The 22,699-nt window shown below is 39.5% G+C and overlaps 1 protein-coding gene across 4 annotated transcripts in view; it reads right to left on the minus strand.

The window, feature by feature from the left end:
• The window catches only part of nalcn (sodium leak channel, non-selective), a 111,457-nt gene that overhangs the window by 10,078 nt on the left and 78,680 nt on the right, over positions 1 to 22,699 (minus strand). For 3 of the 4 annotated variants that reach the window (XM_088352849.1, XM_088352847.1, XM_088352850.1), the window contains 17 exons: positions 20,883 to 21,019; positions 20,548 to 20,689; positions 20,300 to 20,373; positions 16,335 to 16,506; positions 15,174 to 15,265; positions 14,927 to 15,049; positions 12,733 to 12,789; positions 10,159 to 10,279; positions 9,961 to 10,092; positions 7,625 to 7,792; positions 6,277 to 6,381; positions 6,051 to 6,157; positions 5,843 to 5,963; positions 5,664 to 5,762; positions 4,070 to 4,163; positions 2,028 to 2,134; positions 1 to 75 (listed from right to left, as the gene is read on the minus strand). In XM_088352849.1, coding sequence (XP_088208975.1) covers positions 1 to 75; positions 2,028 to 2,134; positions 4,070 to 4,163; positions 5,664 to 5,762; positions 5,843 to 5,963; positions 6,051 to 6,157; positions 6,277 to 6,381; positions 7,625 to 7,792; positions 9,961 to 10,092; positions 10,159 to 10,279; positions 12,733 to 12,789; positions 14,927 to 15,049; positions 15,174 to 15,265; positions 16,335 to 16,506; positions 20,300 to 20,373; positions 20,548 to 20,689; positions 20,883 to 21,019 — 1,926 coding nt within the window. The remainder of the gene's footprint in view (positions 76 to 2,027; positions 2,135 to 4,069; positions 4,164 to 5,663; positions 5,763 to 5,842; positions 5,964 to 6,050; positions 6,158 to 6,276; positions 6,382 to 7,624; positions 7,793 to 9,960; positions 10,093 to 10,158; positions 10,280 to 12,732; positions 12,790 to 14,926; positions 15,050 to 15,173; positions 15,266 to 16,334; positions 16,507 to 20,299; positions 20,374 to 20,547; positions 20,690 to 20,882; positions 21,020 to 22,699) is intronic. The other variant, XM_088352848.1, reaches the window with a different exon arrangement.

Consider the following 22,699-nt stretch of genomic DNA (forward strand, 5'->3'; position numbering starts at 1 on the left):
CTCTAGTACAAATATAAACGTGAAGACCACTGACATGGTGGCGAGGGGAAAAGTTACCTGGTCGTCTACATCCCACTAAAACAAAACAAAAAAACGGATTGATTGAGTTTAGGTATAGTATAGACCATTGGAGGGCAAACTTCGGCCTGCGGGCCACATGAGGCCAATAAGTCTTTTAAATCTGGACCACAGGACCAAGAGTATTGCATTTTCTGCACTATAGGCAGTGTCTGAAATAACGTCTGCCCGGATGCCTGGGGTGTGCATCTTTCACGTCGGGTGTACAACTTTACAAAACAACGACAACTTTTTTAAGAAAAAAAAAATGTTTTCAAATCAAACGTGGAATTTATTCCATTTTAGAAATCTTCGTTCAGTTAGAAAATTTGGGAATTTCGGTTCGTTTGGCAATTTGCATACTCAGCAGCCGAACAGAAGCCTGCATCAAATAACTTTGTGCTTCCGGACTTTCCCGAGCGTTATAAGGTCGTGTATTTGCATATCATTTTCCAAAGTAGACACACAGAGAACACAAGAAAAATGGATAAGTGGTTAGGAATCAAGCCAAAACCTCAGCCCCAGAAGAAATATTCAAAAGAAGCTACAGATGACGCTACAAAACGTAAACGTACATTAAAAGCATCATGGAAAGAGGAGTTCACGTGGCTTGTAGCAGACGACGCAACGCAAACATTGCATGACTGAAGATGAAAAAATACAGGTACATACTGATGGCAGATGGAGAACAACAATATAATATACATGCAATGAATATTATAAGTAGATTTATAATAAAAATAATTTTAAAGTGCTGTTTGTAATATATTCTGATTATCAATCCTTAATACTTTGCAACAATGTTTTTTTTGTGATTAGTCATCTTATTGTGTTTCAAGTTGCGAAAAATAGGGCAGGAAACTTTATGGCTGGTTAGGCAACTTTTCAGAGTTGTCTGCCCTGGTGTCTGGTTACTTTTTGTCATGAGTTTTGGACACTGCTATAAGGCTCACCGGTTTATGAGGCGCACCCTCAACAATAGTCTTATTTAGTGATGTGCTTCAGAGGTTGAATCACTGAAGTGTACCGAGTAATGTAGATGAAGTATTCATGAGCGGGGATTCGACACGCGTGTTGATGATGCACATGGTGATGTTTGAATGCCCACGAAGCGGGTGTGCCACGTGACTGATTCAGGAAATGATTCGCTAGCCTTGAGTGTAGTTTGAAATAAAAGCGGCAATAAACGCTATGGATTCCCCTTCACTAGTAAGCAAACCGTTTTGATACCTCATTTCATCAAGCAAGAACCAAAAATGGTACTGCAAATGCAACAGTTGAGATGGAACTATATTTTGAAGCACCAAACCTCCCCAGAATTGGAAGACCCCTTTAGTACTGAGAATCCCAGAAATATGCGCTTCCAATTCTATACAAAATTGCTATCTCATATCAATGCACCCCTGCTTCATCAGTATCATGTGAAACACGTTTTTTTTCAAAAGCAGGTGAAATTATCTGCAAAAAAAGACGAAAAACTGTGGAAAAAATACTGTTTTTGAATACAAGTATACAAGCACCCCCTTTACATCCTAATTTTACATTTCACTTGTTTCATAAGCACATATCTAGACAAAAATCTACAGAGCAATCCATGTTAAAACAGTCTTTAAACAGACATTGGGTCTTGTGTCATCAAATATTTTTAGTCACGGTGCCAAATTGTTGATGTTATTATTGGGCTGGACTGCGAGAATTTTGTCAGACAATAAACCAGCTGACTTCCAAAATCTGTACAAAGCGCACGCAATCCTTAACTAGATGACGATGAGGGTATTGTGGGAAGTAATTTTGTCATCCTGAAAAACCTCATTAAATGCTTGCCAAGGTATGGGATTGAGAACATTTCATTGATCATGTTTTTCCTCTTGGTCCTTCCCCTCTTTTTTTAACCCAGTGTGGCCCGCCACTCAAAAATGTTGCCATTTTTGTAGTATAAAAGTTAGTGTTGTTTACACATTCGAATGTACCTTAACTGAGAGTAGCACAGACTGAGCTAACACCAGCACAGCAATGCCTCGTTTGAAGAAAGGATGTTGAGTGATGTCATACATTTTGGCACGGAAACCACCATTCTCTGTTAGGAATATAGCACATTTATTCAGGATATTTTCCAGTAAAAAACACAGAAAGATTTGTTAAGTGTCATAAGGAACAATAACAGGAGGAATGATTGGAGGTTTTAAAAAAACTAATAAAGCCTTGATACAGAATTAACGTACAGTATTCCTTTATCCTCTAGATGGCAGGCAAGGTCTTTCTTAGTGTGACCTTCACACAAAAACAGAAAACAAATAGAAAAAAACACCCAAAAATAGTTATAAATGGGACGGTCACAGCAATCTAAATATTATCCTATATTGCAAATAAAAAAAATGATATTTATTCTATTCAAAAATACAGAAAATCAATGTCCATAAATATATCAACTAATTTGGAACTGATAAAATATACTCAAAACATAAAAAGCAAAAAAAATAAAATAAATAAAAATAATAATTTAAAAAAAAGGATAGTGTTTGAAAGATGCAAAAAAAAATGTTTTTGTAACTCAGAAGTATTAAAACGTTTTCTGATAAGGGCTCGCACATAAAAATTAAGGGATTTCAAGACCACTTTTTATCTTTTATTTATTTTATTATTTTAAGAAAAGACGACCCATATCTGTTTTTGGGTTTTCAAATTGAAAACCCACATTACTTTCCACAGAGTTAAGAACTTAACATATTTAATTTCTCTGCAAGATTGTAAATTATTGATTTGTATCTTTTTATATTTATGAAAACATTTTTATTAAGTGTAAGTGTATTGGACTATTTATTTATCAGCAAACACCATTATTAGCTGGCAAATAATGGTTGGCAGGCCTCAAAGGGCCCCCTCAACTTATCACTCTTGATAAGAATCTGTTAAAAAAATGGTGGAAGTTCTACACTTATTTTTTCAATTTTAAAGACTGATATTATAAACATTTTTTAGAATACCTATAAAGGCACGTAAAGATTGTTTTGTGCAGCCATGGAGTATTCATAAAGCTTTGCACACAGGTAGCAATCGACATCGTATTTTCTGAATGTTCAGGATTCATTTGAAAAAGTTGCTTTCTGAATAGCTTTATATTCTAAAATGTTTTTAGAGAATGGGATCCAAACAATGACCACCAGCTAAAGGGCAAGATAGGTGCAATAATGTTTTGCCAGTGGGACCGTGAATTAGAAAAGCAAATACGTCTTTTGAGGAGGAAGAATAAGAGGTTTATTCAGCACGTGCCAGTAGTGTGCAAATTAGCAGCCTTGCAAAGTATTGTTAGTCATTTAGGTCCACATTGGATCATTTAGAATTAATCTGTGAAGTTTTGGAGTCAGTTGGCTGAGCTGAGAAAACAGGGGATCCGCAATTCTGCAACACTTACTTTTCAGTGTTTTCGCTGTAAATATAATACACAATTGTGTCTCACATGTTGTTGACTCTTGAAAATATTTTCAGTTTTTTAGCTTTATGTCTGAAGCCTCAAATGTCGCAATATGACAACAAATTCTTGGGGGTCTAATAGTTTCGCTAGGCACTGAAGCAGCTATTTTCACATGATCACATTTAAATGCACTTTAATTAAGGCATTGTTAAATAAAGCACATTTATAAGTCTGTATGTGATTGTCAAATTCAAAAAAGGTGATCATGAGTCAGTCCTTTTATTGAAATGTCCAACCTTGTTTCTGCTTGAGTCATGTACTGCTGTTCTTTCTCATTTGGTTGCCATGGTAAGGTATGAGTCTGAACAAGAGGTCCTCAGAGAACATTAGCCGGCCTTAAGACAACTCAAGCAGTCACCTCCATCTTACCCCGCTTTTGGTAAGTTTACATCCCCAAAAGCAATTATTTATGATATGCAGGGCTTAGATGGCCCAAAAGTATGCTTGTGCTCCCACAAACTGACTAACAAGGCTGAACTTACTCTAAAGTAATTCATTGTGTTGTACATGTAAATGTTTAAAGAATATGCATTTGCCTACCCGGACGAGGAGGTAGGTGGAGAGGTTGGGCTATTTTGAGGCGACTTTTCAAATCCTCCCATCGCCTCTGATCCACAGTCAGTAAAGCAGTGCCCTGAAAGATGAAGGAAAACAAATGGTCCACATAATGGAAAAGATTCAAATCCTGTTACACTGATCTGAGGTAGCATTTTTAAAAAAAATCTAGGGTCTGGGTTCCGACACCTTTTTTATGGTCAAATTCAACTTTAAGGAGTTTCAAAGCTGATTTCTAAATTATCCAGTACTATCAAAATGAGAAATCCAGTGTGAATCATGTATTTTGCAGAGTAACAAATATTTCTGCAATTTACCTACGTTAGTTAATTGCCAACATATTTGTGGATCTAAAAAATACGTGTGTAAATATTTGTGAGACAAATCTCTCCCCTTATACTGTAGGTGTTGGGTAAAAAATATTCCCATTACAATTACCTCTGGAAAACGCTACCTCATTTTTTTGCATGGGCCATAATAAGTGTAATTTCAGTATTACATCACTCAAGTAGAAGTAAAAAGTAGTCATCCAGATATTTACTATGTTAAATTTCTGAAGGACAGAACCAAAGGTAAATGCTGTTTATTATAACGGTCACACAATGGCGGAAAAAGTAACTGGGTTGGGTGCCTAGTTTCTTAAGTACAAACAATATTTGTAAAAAAAAATTAAAAAATACAAAGGATAATATTTTTATTGGGCAGCTCAGTGGTTAGCACATGTGCGGCACAGTTCTAAGGTCTTGGGAACCGTCTTGGGAACCTCCTGTGTGGGTTCAAATCCAGCTACCGGACTTCCTGTGCAGAGTTTGTATGTTCTCCCCGAGCTTGCGTGGGTTTCCTCCGGGCACTCCGGTTTCCTCCCACATTCCAAAGACATGCATTTGAGGTGGATTGGCCGGTCCAAATTGTCCCTAGGTGTGAATGAGCGAGCGAGTTGTCTGTCCCTGTGTGCCCTGGAATTGGCTGGCAACCAGTTCAGGGTGTCCCCTGCCCACTGCCCGATGATTGCTGGGATGGGCTCAAGCACCCCTGCGACCCCACTAAGCATAAGCGGTGCAGCTAATATTTTTGTTTGTCAAACAAATACTTGAGTCTCTAAATTGGGTTTGTTCTTGAGTTACAATTAAATAAATGATTAAAGGTTTCTACTTCGCATATGTGGCATTAGCTCAGGAGGTATGGCGCTCATCTTGGGATCAAGAGGTCGCAGGTTTGATTCCCGGCTTCTTTGTGTTATCTGCCAAAGTGTCCTTGGGCAAGACGCTGAATCCCTAATGCCCCCAATAGCAGGTAGTTGCCTTGCATGGCTGACACGGCTATCGGTTAGTTAGCGTGTAGAAGGGAGAAGTGTGAAGCACATCGTGAAGAGGTCTTTATTGACTTAAAAAACGCTTCATAAATGCAGACCATTTATATGTTAATATTTCGCGGGGGTTCTGCCCCACATTAACCCTGATAACTGAGGGATTACTGTATATCTGATATTGGTACAAGGCAGTCACAAGATTTTTTCCATGGCTCTAATATTCTTTGAATGATACCAACCATAGAGATCCATGTGGCTTTAAATACGTACTTTGTTTTCGTTGAAGTTGGCAATGACAACACCAACAAACAGAGTGAGTCCAATCATGCACCCCAGGAACACAAAGACGTGAATGTAGATGCCGTGGATCTGCCCAAATGGAAGATATCATTTGATTATTTGTTACAAGTGCTAAAAAACTGAGTCAAGGGGTACAAAGCATTGTATACCGGTCCCACGCGATGAATAATGACGTCTCGGACTTCTACCCAACCTTTCAAAGACAGCACCTCAAAGAGCGCCAACATTGCATTGCCCACATTGTCAAAATTGAAATTGCGAGGGTTGGCCCTGGAATGCGGCACAATAACAAAAATACATAATTAAAAAATAAGAGTCAAAGAAGGGGAGGTGTTTATAAGATAAAGGCAATATTACCAGACTCTCGGTACCCAGAATCCTGGCTTCTTCTCTCCAGGTTTCAGTTTCAGGTTGAGGTTTTTGGAAACACTGACATTAATCCGGAATATACCATGACACTCGTCCTGTGACAAACAGAATCATCATAGTTATGAGATGGAATACCAAAAACAAACAACACAATTTTCTAAGTAAGACTTCAGCTGATTGGAGTGAGTGATGTTTTTTATGTTCTCTGCAATACCTGTTTGAGAACGTGAGGGTCATTGCACTTGGCCAGTTTGCCAGCAAATAATTGAACACCGAAGCTGGCAAAAACCAGCATTAAGGTGAGAAGTAGAATTGAAACCTGCAGAAACAAACAAAATAGAACAGATCAAAGCTAAAGGATTCGCCTCAGACTTCTGTTGTCGTCTGAAGTACAGTTAGAAGTCACCTTATCAATCAAAAATACTTTTGTAAGGCACTGTATAAAAACATCATAATGATAGAAAAGTTAAAAATCAAGTTTAATCTTAAATTGGATTCCTTGACATACCATCAACTAAGACTGCAAATGGAAGATTAGTAGTTGATTAAATGTTGTACACATAGGAACAAGATCATTTCTAATCTCAGATATGAATCCTACAATGTTCAGACGCCTTGGACATTTAAACAGTCTGAGTTTGAAATGTCCTACTGTATTCGAAAGCACCTCACGACATGCTGAAACTCTGTCGTGTTTTGAATTCATGCTTGTGTGGCCAGCCGCTAACATCGTAGATCTATGCCTTCAATAAGGCAAGCACTGGTTAAGTAAAACTGGTTGTGAAAGAGAGGATATACAAACAAATATATGCTCGTCGCGAGAATGAGTGATTAAAAACAGTAGTCACAATGCTAGTTTCTCTAATGCTTAATGGTAGAGGCCAGATCAGAAAAGTTCATTACATTAGCATTGGCAGCGCTTGAGTTGGTACCGAGCTAGTCCCAAATAGTGGTCATAACTCGCTAAGGCTGGAAACTGCTTCCTTCGCTTTTGGTAAAATAAAAAATGAAATGCAGTTAGCATTCTTGTTCTAAGCCAGCTGAATGCATTTGTTTGAAAATTTATATCGTTTAAGTCCTCTTAATATTGGATTCGAGTTCTTTCTCTGGGCCATCACCACCCTAAACAAGCACATGAGACTGTGACAAATATACAAAATGGGTTTTCATATCTTATTTGTAGACATGTTGGGAATTTTGTTGCTGCTCAATCTTATTGCACTATTTTTCATTGCATTATTGTTACAATGCATGTAGAGCTTAGACTAGTCTCCAAGTACTACCTTGTAAACATTTTTGACTATTTATCCTCACATCCTTTTTATCTTATTATCCTCTTTTAGGAGCTTATTACAAGTTTATTCCAGGGTTCCAAGTCTTATCTCTTTGTAAACAATGTTTACTACATTGTTATCTATTACAATAAAGACAGTTAGTAAACTAATAAATGTTTAGAAGTCAACAGAAGATAAGAAAGGCCCTTTTTAAAATATGTCAAGTTGTTTAAAAACCAAACTATCTACCCCCCTATTACTTGATGAATCTAGCTCCCAACAACTTACCAGGAAAATTTCCTTGAAGCCCTTGAGGACCTCACGCACCACCTTCCTCATCTGAGGCACCAATTTGAAGATCCTGAGCGGCCGCAGGCAACGCAGCATCATCAACAGTTGAGCGCCAGACTCAGGGGGGACGTCATGTGGCAGCCAGCACAAAAATATGAGACTCACCTGCAGCCGTGCAAAGAAGGCAGAGGAAATAACTCACAGACAGCTCTTCAAGCTGTTAACCAGGGTTGAAAGGGTTATTTTAGAAATTTAATCCGAGACAGTTACTAGTTCCCTGTTGAAAAATGTAATCAGTAATGTAATTCAAAAAACATATTGCAGTAATACAACTTTATTACTTTCAATTATTTTCTGATCACTCTAATACCAAATATGCTAATGGCAGACAAAATAATAAACTAAATACAAATTACTAAATTTGGTTTGAGATAAATGAACAATGTAATCCTTGAAAAAGAAATAGAGGAAATCAAGATCTGTCACAGTTAGTCATGGCGCCCAATTGGCCCCACTGCGGCTCATTGCCTGATTGCCCCCCCTCCTGTTTAAGCTCAGTGCTCTCACTCACCCTTTGTCAGCCGGTCAATGAACCTCTGCACCCGCAAGACATGGGTTTTGACTCTGTCTGGTTTCCTGCTTGTGTTTCCTGTCTGATATCGTTCCCGTCTATTTCGTCCTGTTTAATATCGATCTCCAGTTTCGTTCCCGGCTATTTTGTTCTGTTTGTTATCGATCTCCAGTGCCTGATAGTGTTCCCTTCTAGTTTGTCCTGTTTGATTTCGAACTCCAGTGTCTGGTATAGTCTCCGTCTATCTCGTCCTGCTTGTTATCGGACTCCAGTCTCCAGTGCCTGATATCAATCCTGTCTGTCCCGTCCTGTCCGGGATCGACCCCATACGTCTGATATCTGCTCGTGCAATTGGTATCGATCTCATCGGCCTCTGGCTTCCTGTCATTCCACGCCAAGATCAGGTAGTTGCTTGTAGTCCAACAAAAAAGTGCTCACATTCTAACCACCTAGTATAGTGTATTTGGCAAGACTAAAACTTTTAAGCATGGCAGATAAGATATGCTCTGTTTTAGTTCACAATAAAAGCACATAAAGAACACAACATGGTTTTAAACACACAAAGTGTTCACTTTCTAAATTTCCAACAAACTCGGTCGGGTAGGTTTTGTCATCTCTCTCTCTGTCTCTCTGGTGTCAGTGATCGAAGTTATGATAGACACAATTCGTCTATCAGCGGATTGTGTTTAATTAAATGTGAGACATGTGAATGAGTGCATAAAGTGAATGAATGGATACTTTAAAGGCTGCAGTCGAAGAGGGCGCACACTTTAAATCATTACATTACAATAATAATTTTATTTCAATGTCATTTCATTTGTATGTTCATACTTGTTTTTTGATGTTGTTTTGTAAGTTGCACTTTAATTACATGGCATGTTGTTAGTTTTGCAGAGTTTTTAGTCATATAGTAATGTTTCCTACTTGGGCACCATTGTCAGCTGTAGGAGGAGTGGTGGGCGAGTTTTGAAGGTGAGCGCACCGTTAAGTGTTTGGTAAGAATGCAGAGGGATAGAGAGAGGCACTAACGGATATGACGAATGCAAACAAAGCTAATGCGAGGAAAGAAAAGAATAAAACGATTTAAATCTAAGGCACACACGTTTTCTGTCATGATTACCTATGTGAATCACCTGTGCTCGCTCCTTTGGCGCCAACTGCCTCGGACTCTGATTGGCTACCTGTCCCTATCCAAACCCACTCCTATCTGTCCCCGTTTGTCAGTCCGTCTGCGAACCTCAGTGTATACTAGGCAAGTGTTTTTCGACCCTGACTCCCACCAGTCCCGTGTTTGCTCCTGTCTTGTCTCCGGCTATGACCCGTTTTAATTCTGACCACGTCTGCTCTCCCATCCCGACTTCCGATCTGTTTCTGACCCCAACCACGTTTCTGCTCTTCTGTCCCGGCTATCGACCTGTATTTCCGTCCTTGACACCGCCATTGCTTGCTACGGAAGCCCTTCCTCTTTCCTTTAATAAAACTTGTGAGAAACGTAAGGCACTCGGGTCCTGTTTCCGTTCTGATCTGGACAGTTTTCAATTTTGACCCCTGAATTGTGAGACGTAAATATACTTTTCAATTCACTTTTAAAATTGTAATTCTTCAAAAAAAAAAAACAAAACATATTTTTACAAATAAAAACCTTTGATTTGATGACATATTTTTTTCTGTAACTAAAACGGAATACAATTAAATTTTTTTGTATCCGGAGTACATAATGCAATTACAAGTCCGTAGATAAAACAGTCACGTTTTTCCTTACAAGGTAGATGAAGATGTCCATCACACCTCCAAAGTCCCTGATGACGGCAGTGGGTGTGAAGAACAGACCGTCTGCCATGATTTTCAGGTTCAACTCGATGCTCATGAAGATGACGAAGACGTATTCCCCGATCTAAAACAGACAGAATGCAACACATTTGTTTTCGATGACATGCTTGATGAAAGATGAGTTGCTTACCTGGAGGGTGGGCACGTGCATGACCCTCGTGAAGGGAGACTCGAACATCATTGAGATACATGAGCAGATGGTGACAATGATCATCACCCAATCCAAATAGGTGACAAGGCCCAACAGATCGCTGCAGGCACACTAATGAAAGTACATGTCATTATACTTTCCAAACAAGCTCTGGAATGATTGAAGTGATACGATTCTTTATTTTCTAAAATACAAAAAAAAAAACTAATGTCATACAAGCTAACTAAAATATTGCAAGTTTTTTGTTGTTTTAATATTGCTGATTAAGACCCGAAATATCCCAATTCCAAATATTAAAATATCATAAAAAAATATACAAGGGTTCTTACAATTCTTTCATGGCTAGCTTCAAGCACTTTCTAAGGACTTTCAGAGCCGTTTTACAATTTCTCCAGTAACAGGAGAAATCTGGTGGGAATCGTGTATTTTGTAGAGCCACAAATATATCTGGGATCCACATATGTGATTTTAAATCTTGCGTGTACATTTATAAAGACATATGATTTTTATATCTTGAGAAAAATCAAAAAATATTGGTAGATGTGAACAATTCATGAGTGAATATTTGTGAGACTTCTCTGCCCTAACAGGTGTTGGGTAAAATAACAGTAATATGTAGCTTACGTTTTCAGTGAGAGGAATATCTTCCCATTAAAATTTACCACTGGGAAACGCTACCCTAATTTTTTGCATTGCGCACAATAAATGTCCTTATCTGATGAGTAATCCACCAATACACATTTCATAGTGGCCGTGTTTTTGTCAAGAACCGGAACAGGAGGAGAACCCAAATGCGTGACGTTTCTCACACAAGCTTTTATTTTACGGGAAATGGGGCAGTCATGCATGTTAACCCAAACGCCAGTGATTCGGCGATCGTTGGGCGGAAGACGTAAGGCAGCAGTCTGGTGTGGAATGACAGGAAGCCAGAGGCCGACGAGATCGATACCAATTGCACGAGCAGATATCAGACGGATGGGGTCGATACCGGACAGGACGGGACAGACAGGGTTGGTATCAATCACTGGAGAAATTAAACAGGACAAACTAGACGAAAACGAAACTGGAGATCGATATTAAACAGGACAAACTAGACAGGAACGAAACTGGGGATCGATATTAAACAGGACACAATAGACGGGAACAATACCGGACAGGAAACACAAGCAAGAAACCCACGACTTGCTGGTGCAGAGGTTCGTTGAAGGACTGACAAAGGGAGAGTGAGAGCACTGAGCTCAAATAGAAGGAAAGCAAATCTGTCAACGAGCCGCGGCTGGCGCCACACGGCCAATAGGGTGCCATGGCAACTGTGACAGTTTAGCTTGCACCTGTCCTCTCGGGTGCAACCTATAGGGGGCGATGACGCTGCCTATGGCAATGCTATACAAACTAATGATAGCTGCTGATAATAACGAAGGTACAAGAAATGCAATGGCAAAGTGAAACCAACAGAAAGCAGTGTCAGCGACATTTTTTATGTAGATTTGTTTACAAAAATAGCAACAATTTTGAGCATTTACAATCACTACCTCTCAATCCTTGAAAACACATAATTAAAATTCAAACATGTTCAAGGATTTCAAGCACCTGTATGAAATATACTAGTTGGCTTTGAGCCATAATCAGCAAGATTAAAACAATAAAAGACTTGCATGATTTCAGTTTATTTGAAATGAATCTGGAAAGAGCATCTTGTTTCACATCTTATTTGTGTCTCCCATGTAGTGTCTTGCACATCCCAAACGGGCCTTTTTATGGTATTCCTTCAGAAAGGGCTTTCTTCTTGCCACTATTTCATAAAGGGCATATTTATGCAGAGTAGAACTAACAACTGTATTCATGCAAAGATCGTCCCACCTCATTTGTGTATGCCTGCAGGTCATCCAATTTGATCATGAGCCTCTTGGTTGGTTATCTGATTAGTTGTCTTCTTGTTTAGGCTGAAAGTTTAGAGTGACGGCCAGATCTTGGTAGGTTTGCATTGGTTTTGTGCTCATTTTTATATTATTGCTCGCATAGTTCTCCGGTAAATGTATAAATGTTGCAAAATCTTCTTGTATCCCATTCCTGCTTTGAACTTTTCCACAACTTCATCCTTGACCTGCCTAGTGCCTTCTTTGGCCTTCATAGTGCTGTCATGATGCTTCGTAATGCTGTCTGTTCAGAGACTTAATAAGACATAGGTGCACTCTGTGTGTCATTGTTAGTCAATTAGGCTGACTGACGTTGGATCATTCATAAGTCATCAGGAAACTTCTATAGTCAGTGTACTGAGCTGAGAGTACAGGAACGGTACTTTTGCTAGGCTTTGTATACTCCTAACTGCAAACTGGCACAGTCTTTACAAGCAATAGCCATAGTAAAGATCGAAAATGTTCCAGAGCGCAAAACCTCAAAGTTAAAAACAACGCATTCTTGAAAACGGTCCCAAATGTTGTAAAATGCAAAACAAGTTTCCATTACGGCTTTCAGTGTTAATTCTTGTTTAATGTGTTTGTGGCATTTCAAACAAAATGGTTTTGGTGCGAAAAAACTGCAGATACAACTTACTATAGTTGGTGGTATTTTGTGTTCTTCACCACTCCTGTGATAGGGTCTGTCTTGGAACTAGAGATGGAATCAGAGAATTAGGTCATGTTCACATTCTGACAATGCAGCTAAGTGGAAGAAATACCTAACATTTCTTATTGAAACTATTTAAATTCAAAATTGCACAATTCGTTTTATCATTTGTTACACTTTGTCATTTGAGGGCCAAAAACTAGATTAACTTATTGCGTCCCAATATTTACAAGTAAAACAAAAAGTGTGGGGCACATAGTCTTGAAATATTTAAGAAGTAAATTGGCTTAAAATTGAGTTGTGTCATAAACATTTCACAGACCGTTGACACACCACATTTCACCTTTCTCAATCTGATTGTGCCTCTTTGCGTGCTTAATCCAAGATGGGTGCACACCTTTCTAAACCTGCCAGAACCTGTATGCTTCTCTATATTAGCATTTTGCTCATGAGGCCTAGTGCCACTTTCCTTGGTGCAATAGCAACAGTACTTTTTCATGGTATCTTTTGCATTGGCATGCGCTCTTCTGTTACTTCTCACATACACGTCCGCGAAAAGCTTGTAATGAAGCAGGGATATTGCAGAAATAAGCTACGTAATCGATGTCCCCAAACGTGAACAACACAATTTAAAGCATCTCTGAAAATAGTGTCTGGTGTGTAGGGGGACAGCGCTGATTGCCAACTGCATCTTGCTAATAGCACCTCATCTGCTTGCGGATTCAAAGCCAATGGGAAAAAACAAAACAAGTGAAGTGAATAAACCCTGAGCTTCAGGAGGCTAGACTAAGGAATTCCAACAACTTATTAACGGTATGAACTAGTGGTGGGCTGTGAGGGCCTTCAAAGCCTTTTCTGCTGGCTTTATAAAGCTCTGAATCATGTGATGTTAACTATATTTTGTCCATCAATACTTAACTAATAATTCCAAACTGTCTGTCTGTTTCTGTTCATTCCTTCTCCCTGGTTGCGCTGCTTCCAGATGTGTGCTTTTATATTTAAGCATTTAACAAATTACATCACAGCCATTAGTTGCTCAGAAATCTACCCTGAGGCCTTCACAAAAAAAACCCTGAAGGCTGTGTCCTATAAAATCAGTCTTCAAGAAAACTGTTGGTTTAGCCAATCATATTTGGAGTTGGCATCCGAACACCAGCTAGATCGCCTTGATAAATGTAAATTATGATCGGTTTGCATAATCCACCAAAGTGATTGCGCCAACAACTGTTAAACTTGAAGGAAAGAGCTTCAGAGTTAAATAACGTTTATTGAGTTATTTTGATAATGAAAGGTCGGACAACTCTGGAGCAAGCAAGATTTTCGCAAGCAGCGAGGTTTTGTCTGCAACTTTCAGCCTAGAGGTTAGATTTTAAGCTTGAATCCAAGCCCAAAGCAACCCAATCATAATTTCGGGCTGGGTTGGTATGTTATGGTCGAGGTGAACCTCTCTCTTGCTGCTTGTTTAACTTTTGTTTCAAGACAGGCTCTATGTTTCGCACGTCCACTCGGGGCGCTTTGCATATTGCGGTCAGTGATGCTCGCTCCCCGAACGGGCTCCTCCGGCACCGTCTGACCCAGAGGACTGAGTGAACCAAGGGGTCCAGAGTCAGCCAAATCCTACAGAGTCCTCAAAAATTAAATAGGAAATTTCCCTTGCAAAAGCCAGTTTATTCGCAAACAACACATCACTCTTTCATACTGGGGCTATAGGCTTTGGTGTAAAATCCACGACCCGCCATTGGTATTAACTGACTGTTCAGGGAAAGCCTGCGAGCATTTTGGCTCCGATGGATGACAGTTGAAAACTAGATTCACTAGGACTGGAAGGCTGCCACGCCACAATTTGCGACCGGATTGTAGATGCTTTGGCTAATGTGTCTGCTGTTACTATTGTTCTCTAAGGCGTCGTTACAAAATTGGCATCACCAAGGACAAAGAAAGTGACTGACAGTGAGGTGAATCTGGGCGTGGGTGTTGTATATCAAACATGCACACTATCTTCGGGTGTTTTTTATAGGTTAGCCCAAAACAACTATAGCAAACATGATTAAGGCTGCACCTTATTGTCGTGAAAATACGGTATGTTTGAATCCTCAAATTATGTTGGCTTTCTGTTCATTATTATCATTTAGAAAGCGCATTAGTTTAAAAATCATCAAAGAAGCTGGTGAAGATATCTCACGCATTGAAGCGAGCTCGAACAATCATCCGGCAGAAGTTCCTGAAGCGGTGTTCTCTTCCTACGATGAAAAGCGGCTTATCGAAGTACGGATGGTTCTCCCTGAGCTCCTCTTCCTGGACTTTTCTGTCAGGCCGACCAGGAAGAGAGAGAAGAAAAACAGAAATTCCAGTACATGAGTATCACAGCTCGGACCAACCTATCAAGTTTTTACATCAAACAGTGTTTTTTTTTATTAATATATTACTACCGCTTCATCTCTGCTTGTTCTTTCTTTTCTTGGATCATCTTGATCTCGCTGTCCTCCCTCTGAGCGTTGCGGTAGCGAACAGTGCTTGAATGCTTTTTGAAGTAAAGAAAAACATACACTTACATATTAACAAGCTATATTCCATACATAATCCCGCATAGTGAAGATCGAACGAATGTTCCAAAGCAGAGTTTTTCAACTTGATAAGTTTGTTCTGCTTGCTTCTGTATTTATATTGGACACCTGCAAAGGATTTTTCATGGGATGCCAGTGTCTTATTTAGACTATTTTTCCTCACTGTTGTTAATGACAGAAAAAAAATCAAAATCTGTATTAAGAATTGATGATTGATCAGGCTGTAGGCACAGTGATCCATTAAGTCATGTTTTAACTTGAAATTTAAAATGACCCATTAAGTTTTTTTCAGGTCATACTACAACCTATTTTATTAGACAAATTGAACTAAGCATCGGTGTGTCCACTTTTAAATTGAGTTTTTTAACTAGCTAAAGTCTTTTAGATAAGGGGTCTCCAATCTTCTGCAAGCCGAGAGCTACTTTTAGTCACTAATTAGTGTAAAGGACATCCAGTTTGATATGCATTTCTACAATAGAAACATATGTTATTACTATCTTTTTACTATTTTATCACTATGTTTCTACCAGGTTTATGATAGGAAGTAGAGTTAAATAGACTCAGTTAACCACTAAAAAAATAATTTTACTAATTAATTACAATGACCCAGCTCTGGTGAACTATTTTTAGAATAGATCCGCGGGCACCTCAGCTGTCCTTTGACTTCACCGTGGTGCCTGTATGTTTTCTTATTTAGATTTAAACAATTAGAATTTCATTTGTTGTCATTGATAACAAAGTAGTGAACGTTGTTTACAACTAAATTAGGCAATTCGGTATGAAAATGTAGTAAAGCCTTAAATGAGACAATGAGATAGATAAATTGATCAAAATATTCACAAGGTGTCTAATGGCCTCCGGCGGCCAAATTGGATACTGCAGCCCCCAACCAATCCAATCAGCCAAATCCAATCTTATATCGGCCCGAGCAATTTTGCCTGTACAAACATAAATAGATAAAAGTGGCGCCACCAGAGAAGGCTAACACTTGGGTAGTTTTTCATCCTAACCACTCCCACTACTCACATCCTGGGTGAGGGTCTCCAGTGACTTTCCTCTGCTGATCCTCTGACTGGTGGAGCCGTGACGCAGAGACCTGCGCTCCTGGCGGATGTGATGTTGTACGCTGAGAATGGAACGCTCCTTTGCCGGCTGACCATCTAATGACCCGCTTAGCATCCGCTGTCTTGTACAAGCTCTGCATTAAATTAAAAAAAAAGTGCATAATTTCAAAATCTACTCTTTTTTTTGATATCTTCTTGCATGCTTTAAAAACTGATCTAAAGCTGTGTTTTTCAATCTGATAAGTTTATTCTGCTTGTTTTAATTTTTGACACCTGCAAAGGAGATTTCATACGGATTTTCATAGGATGTTTGTTATTTGAACTATTATGCACCGTTTATATTATTGTCACTATTGGTCACCAATGTTGCTGTTTTTTGATACCCCCGCCCTTTAGGAGAACCTTATTTTTGAAAGCAGGGCTTAGGGAACAGCTTGGAATTTTCTCATCTTCAAGGTTTGTAAAATTAAAGCAGTTTTTTAAATACTTTAAAAGCCACTTTTTCAATGTTTCCAGTTAAATTCAAAGAGAAATATGAATCATATATTTTGCAGGTCCTTTAAAAAATCAGCGATTTTCATATGCAATTTTTATCTTTCATGTGCATTTATCAAAACATAAGGCAATAGCGCCTGGAAGGACAAGGCCATATAAACTACCGCCACAATTACCCACAAGGGACGAGATACAATGGCAAAGGGAAGCTGCCAGAAGGCAATGTCGGTGTCAGTTTTAAACAGACTTGTTGTGAAACATAGAAACAATTTCAGGCATTTTCAAGCATTTTTCAAACCTTGAGAACACAACATTAAAATTCAAGCAGCTTCAAGGATATCAAAAACCCTAACGAACACTGCATCCTGAGGATTGGTTTACAGTCCTCTGCTGTTTTCCTTGCAAGTTAAAATTCATCAACGTCCTCTCTTCTTATTTTAAGTGTCTAAAAAGATTGACAAAAATCATCCACGAGCTGTGAAACTAACACTGGTCGAGCAAAGCTCTTTAGTGGCCTGCTATTTTGTGATGCCTAAATAACTCAGTAAGAGATAGAAGGCTTAATGAGGCAATAATACACAAAATGATTGTCATGATGAAGCACCCAAGCATGCAGAGGGCATCCACAATCTGAGATAAATGACTCTCATTATGAGTCAGTACATGTGCTCAACAAGTGATGCTTGCGTGAAGTAAATTTTGTGTTTGCGAGGATGCTGGCAAAACAGACATGACGTGTTATGCCTGCTAAAACAACGTCTATATTTTAGGAGGAGGAGAAATGCCCAGAGAGATAGCTTACACAGATTGCTCATGGTGCCAGTGGGCTAATGTACAGACAGTGCCAGCTCTGCCATGGTGAACAACAAATTTAAAGTTAGCCTGAATGTGTGTGTGTGAGATAACATGACAAAAAACAGTCACAATACAATGTTCCTTTAAAGTATATGTTTATGTAAACATTACTTTGCTTTTAAAGTAACATAAATGCCTTACTTATTACTTATTTTATACAGAAACATGCTACATTACATCTTCTGCTTATCCGGAGTTGGCTCGCGGGGGCAGCACCTCGCTAGCTTTGCCTAGACCTCCCTATCCCCAGCCGTTTTATCCAGCTTATCTGACGGGATCCCAGAGCGTTTCCCAGGCCAGAATAGAGACGCAGTCTCTCCAACATGTCCTGGGTCATCCCCTGAGCCTCCTGCCGGTGGGACATGCCCAGAACACCTCCAGAGAGAGGGGTCTAGGAGGCATCCTTATCAGATGCCTAAACCACCTCAGCTGGCTCCTTTCACTGTGGAGGAGCAGCGGCTCAACCCTGAGTTCCTACCGGATGACCGAGCTTCTCACCCTATCTCCAAAGGCGAGCCCAGCCACCCTGCAGGGGATACTCATTTCAGCCGCTTGTATCAGGATCTTGTTTCTTCGGTCATGAACCACAGTTATGACCAGTACTAAGCGTAGGAACGTAGATTGACCGGTATATCCAAAGCTATGCCTTTCGGCTCAGCTCCTTCTTCACCACCACGGACCAGTACATAGTCCACGTGACAGCAGGCACTTCACCCATCTGTCTGTTGATCTCTGGTTCTATCACTTACACTGGTAAGTGGTTCTGGTTCTTACACTCAATCGTGAACAAGACTCTAAGATACTCAAACTCATCCACTTGGGGCTTGATCTTATCACAGACCAGGAAAGATTATGCCACCCTTTAACGGCTGTGAACCACGCTCTACACTCGGCTGAGAACCGCTCCAGTCACGGCTTGAGAAGGCAAACAGCGCCACATAATCTGCAAAAAAGCAGAGATGCAATGCTGAGTCCCCCAAACTGGATCCCGATCAAGGCCATGTCATCCCCTATAGGGCACCGCGAGGAACACGTGGGATTCGCCAGGTCCACCAAACACGTTTAAACCGGATGGGGCCAACTCCCATGCCCGTTCGAGGACCCTGCAGAGTGTGTAGAGCTGGTCCACTGTTTATGTTTCACTCATGAACGGATGGATGGATACATGAATGGACTACCAGGAACAAAAATATGGTCTGTAAAAATGTTGCTTTTACAGTAACTAAATTGCCTTACTTATTGTTGCTAAAAGTAACATAGTACATTAAAAGTTCTAATTCAGGTTTTGCAGCAGTGGCGAAAAAAAAGCAGCGGACGTGTTTTTTTATTTACTGTAATACAAATAGTATTCATTAAAGAAATTAAAAAAAAAAACACAAACATGTCCAAAAATGTAAAAAATAAGAAAACAAAGTCAACATATTTTTAGATTTCACTTTTTGAATATACAATGCAGTCTCTATAAAGGCTATTTAAGAAAATATATAATCTTACGTAATTAGTGACTAAAACGTTTCATTAGTTGAAACCTATTTTCTGAACAGCTTGCAACCTGCCTGTTTGTTTCGCTCAAACGCCATTGTGCCGCGGATCCAGATGTTTTGTTTTTTCTTTTCACAATACGGACTACAATCACACCCCACTGACTAAGAATAACTGAACAGATAGTAGTGATGTGCTCCTCGGTTTGAATCCCTGAAGCGTGTGCCGAGTAGTTTAAATGAGTGGTTAATGAGGTGTGTGCTGGTGACATATGCGGTCATGTTTGAAAGTGCGCAAGGCGGGTGTACCACGTTACTGATTCGGGAAATTTTAGGAAACTATTTTTGAGGGTTTGGCGCTGCTTATCATTAACTATCAAGTTTCCTCAAATGATTTCAGAATGTTAATCACTATTAGATGGTAGGAGTGGCTTTGATCAGAGCTTTGTGCACACATCGAGGAAGCCAGACCTCCTAGTTTTGCTTCCCTTTTTTGGCAAATTCAGATTGTTTAGACAGCCCTATATGGTGACTAGGTGTAGTGAACCAGTGTCGTGGGTCACGAGATTGGACAAATTGTAATAAGCAGTTAACTCCTCAACTGAGATCTTTTTTTTTTTTTTTTAAGTGTATTTTATTCAAAAGGTTTGGAGGTCTCCCATTTGTTACTATGCTTGCTACGGAGCAGGGTTTAACGTTCATGCTGACATGCTGTATTTGACCACTAGATAGCAGTAAGTTTGTCTCAGCAAACACAAAGTGCTGAACAGAGATTACTGTGTTCGGCTAGTTCTTCCTCTGCGATTGACCAGTAGATCACTTTTGACATAACGAGCACCCTGGTCTATTGGCTAGTAAAACCAAGCATACGAGTATTGTATGTATTTTTTTGTTAAAAGTAAGTAATAAAGTAATAAATGTAAGTCCCACAACATAACTGAGATTGTTGGTGTAATCAATGACTGCAGCCTCTCATGGGATTCAGTGATGGTACAACAATATCTGCACAATGTGGACCTGGAAGCACCATTTAATGTGCAGGAGACAAGGTGTACAAAGTAAGGTATAATTCCTGATTCATGTGCATGTGTCTTACCGCAGTATTTTATTAATAGTTGTTTCTTTCTCCAGCAGGTTCCGAGCCTGGAAGCTAAATATTGACCTGCGAAGCTGAGGGAGCAAATAGAGGTTGCAAAAAGTTGAAGCAAAGTGATGACACATCATAGTTCTCCATTATTGCACTTTTTATCGCCAAGGTGTAGTTTCGAAAGTATAGAGTGAGAATTTATCACCCTCATAGCTACGCATCTATGTGGATGAAGGGGATGAGTCTTCCTAATGCACCTTTTGGTCAATATACTTGTTGTCTTCAATGGCTGAGCGTTTGGAGTGGTCGCAGGATGAGGACGAGGCCGAAGGGAGTCTGCGGAACAAAAGGCTCGGGTCTTGCTGCTGCCTGTCAATAAACTGCTTCATAAAGCTCTCCCTTGAGGATGCAACACACAGTAAAAAAATAACATTAAACATGTGTCAGTTTTTATGGCGATACCATAACAATGTAGTTTGAGGACTGACTTGTTCATCTGAATTAATATGAAAAGACACTGATTATAACAAAGTTGTTTCAGAGTGCTAAAATGTGATTCATAGTTTAGATCAAATAAGAGTTAAGAACATACCTGATTCTGGGCACAGTGAAGTCCGACGGTAGCTTAGAGATCTTCACCATCTGAGGTCTGTTGGGAAATTTTTCAAATATCCTGAGTCGGAGAGGGAGCTTCTCTTTGGTGTCGGCATTTGCCTCACTTTGCTTGAGCTACATGAGGAAGAATAGCGATGAGAGCAGAAATGTTCAGGCATGGAACAGTCAAGACTGAAAAAAGACCATAATGGTTCCATTCACAGCTTGTGCAATGTAATAACATACAACACCACAAAACTTTTTTTTTTTTTTTTATGTAGATGTACACCCACAAATAATTACCTGGTAAAGGTACACATACACACAATTCGACCATTTAATTATAGGAGACATATATAGTACACATTGGTTAATTCACAATTACTGGGGGTGATGATAATGCATTATTGTGGTATCATATTTGTTTCCACATCAGAGAACTTTAATATAGTCAGCCCCCTAAAATAATTGCATGAGTCATTTTTAATAGAAAAAAAAATCCTGGACCTGGATCACATTCTGCTTATGAAAAATTTATGACTGACTTAATTTGAGGGGCAATAAATTAAACAATTCACAGCTACTTTTAATTAAAGGTGGTCAGAAACCCGAGGAGATGCTTTATGGAAAGATAACATGATTGGTTATTATAATGACCATTGCTTTAAGAGGCTGACCATATTACACAGTTTGTAATACAAACTTCAAGGTTATTGCTAACATATAAATATACATTAGTGTGACGAAGAGGAAGCAAAACCACACTTGGGGTTTGGGACAAATTAGGATGTTGAGGTTTTGCCCATTCTACCAATAGGGAAAAACCAACAGTGGGAAGCAGAGTGCAGCTTTAGGGTTCACCAGATGATGGCAGCAACACGCTTATATTCCCCACGGGGGACACTGCACATAATGCACATGTTCAGCTTGAAATCTGACTTACTTTGAGAACATAATGCAAGAAACCAACAAAAGAAAGAAAAACAAAGATTACTTTGGAATGGTGGGTGAAGTTAGGCAATAAATGAAAACACAAACAGGCAGTGACAAAGACTTGACAAAATAGAATGAAAACAGGGAAATGAAAGCAATTATTTCCATTTAATTACATATGGGGGAGGCTGATTGAAAATCCTTGGCAGGTAGTCTGTGTGGGTGCCTGCAGATAACCTTTGATGCATTGCCGATTAGGACTGCCAGCAAACTGAATTTAAAGCCACGCTGAACGGCAGCTTATCATTCAGGGTAGGCCACTCGCTGAGTGGCAAATTAGCTAAGCTTGGTTAATGTTTTGCAGTCCATTCTCTTGCACGAAAACGCAATCAGACATTTACGCTGGTCGTTGTGAAAAAGGCAACACAACTTGTTCTCTCTTTTTTTTCATTTTGTATCTAAAGTACAGGAGCATATTCTCAGTGAAGAGTGGGTTGTGGCAGAAGACTGGATGGAGGGATGGTGAATGAATGGATGGTACATTTTGGTTTACTAGTAGCTGTGCAACAGTCAAAACTGAATCAACTTGTGCTCAAGTAATACTAAAATTGCACACATTTGACACCATCCTTAATAGACAATTAATCAGAAATGTGATGCTTACACTGCTCTGAGTTTCTATCAAATTGAAAATGGCAGCAGTCTCTACCATGGTGCTGTCAAAATCATGCACTTAGTTTCCCGCTTCTCTGTGGGCTCTCTCTCTCTCTCTCTCTCTCTCTCTCTCTCTCTCTATTCTTTTTTTTTTCTTGCTCTCTCGCTCTCCCTCACTTCTATCATGATTCTCCCTCGTCACTATTTAAACATTCCGTATCCTTGGTT

The sequence above is a fragment of the Urocampus carinirostris genome, chromosome 14 (genome assembly GCF_059441175.1).
Source record: "Urocampus carinirostris isolate Australia breed hairy pipefish chromosome 14, RoL_Ucar_1.0, whole genome shotgun sequence".
Lineage (NCBI taxonomy): Eukaryota > Metazoa > Chordata > Actinopteri > Syngnathiformes > Syngnathidae > Urocampus > Urocampus carinirostris.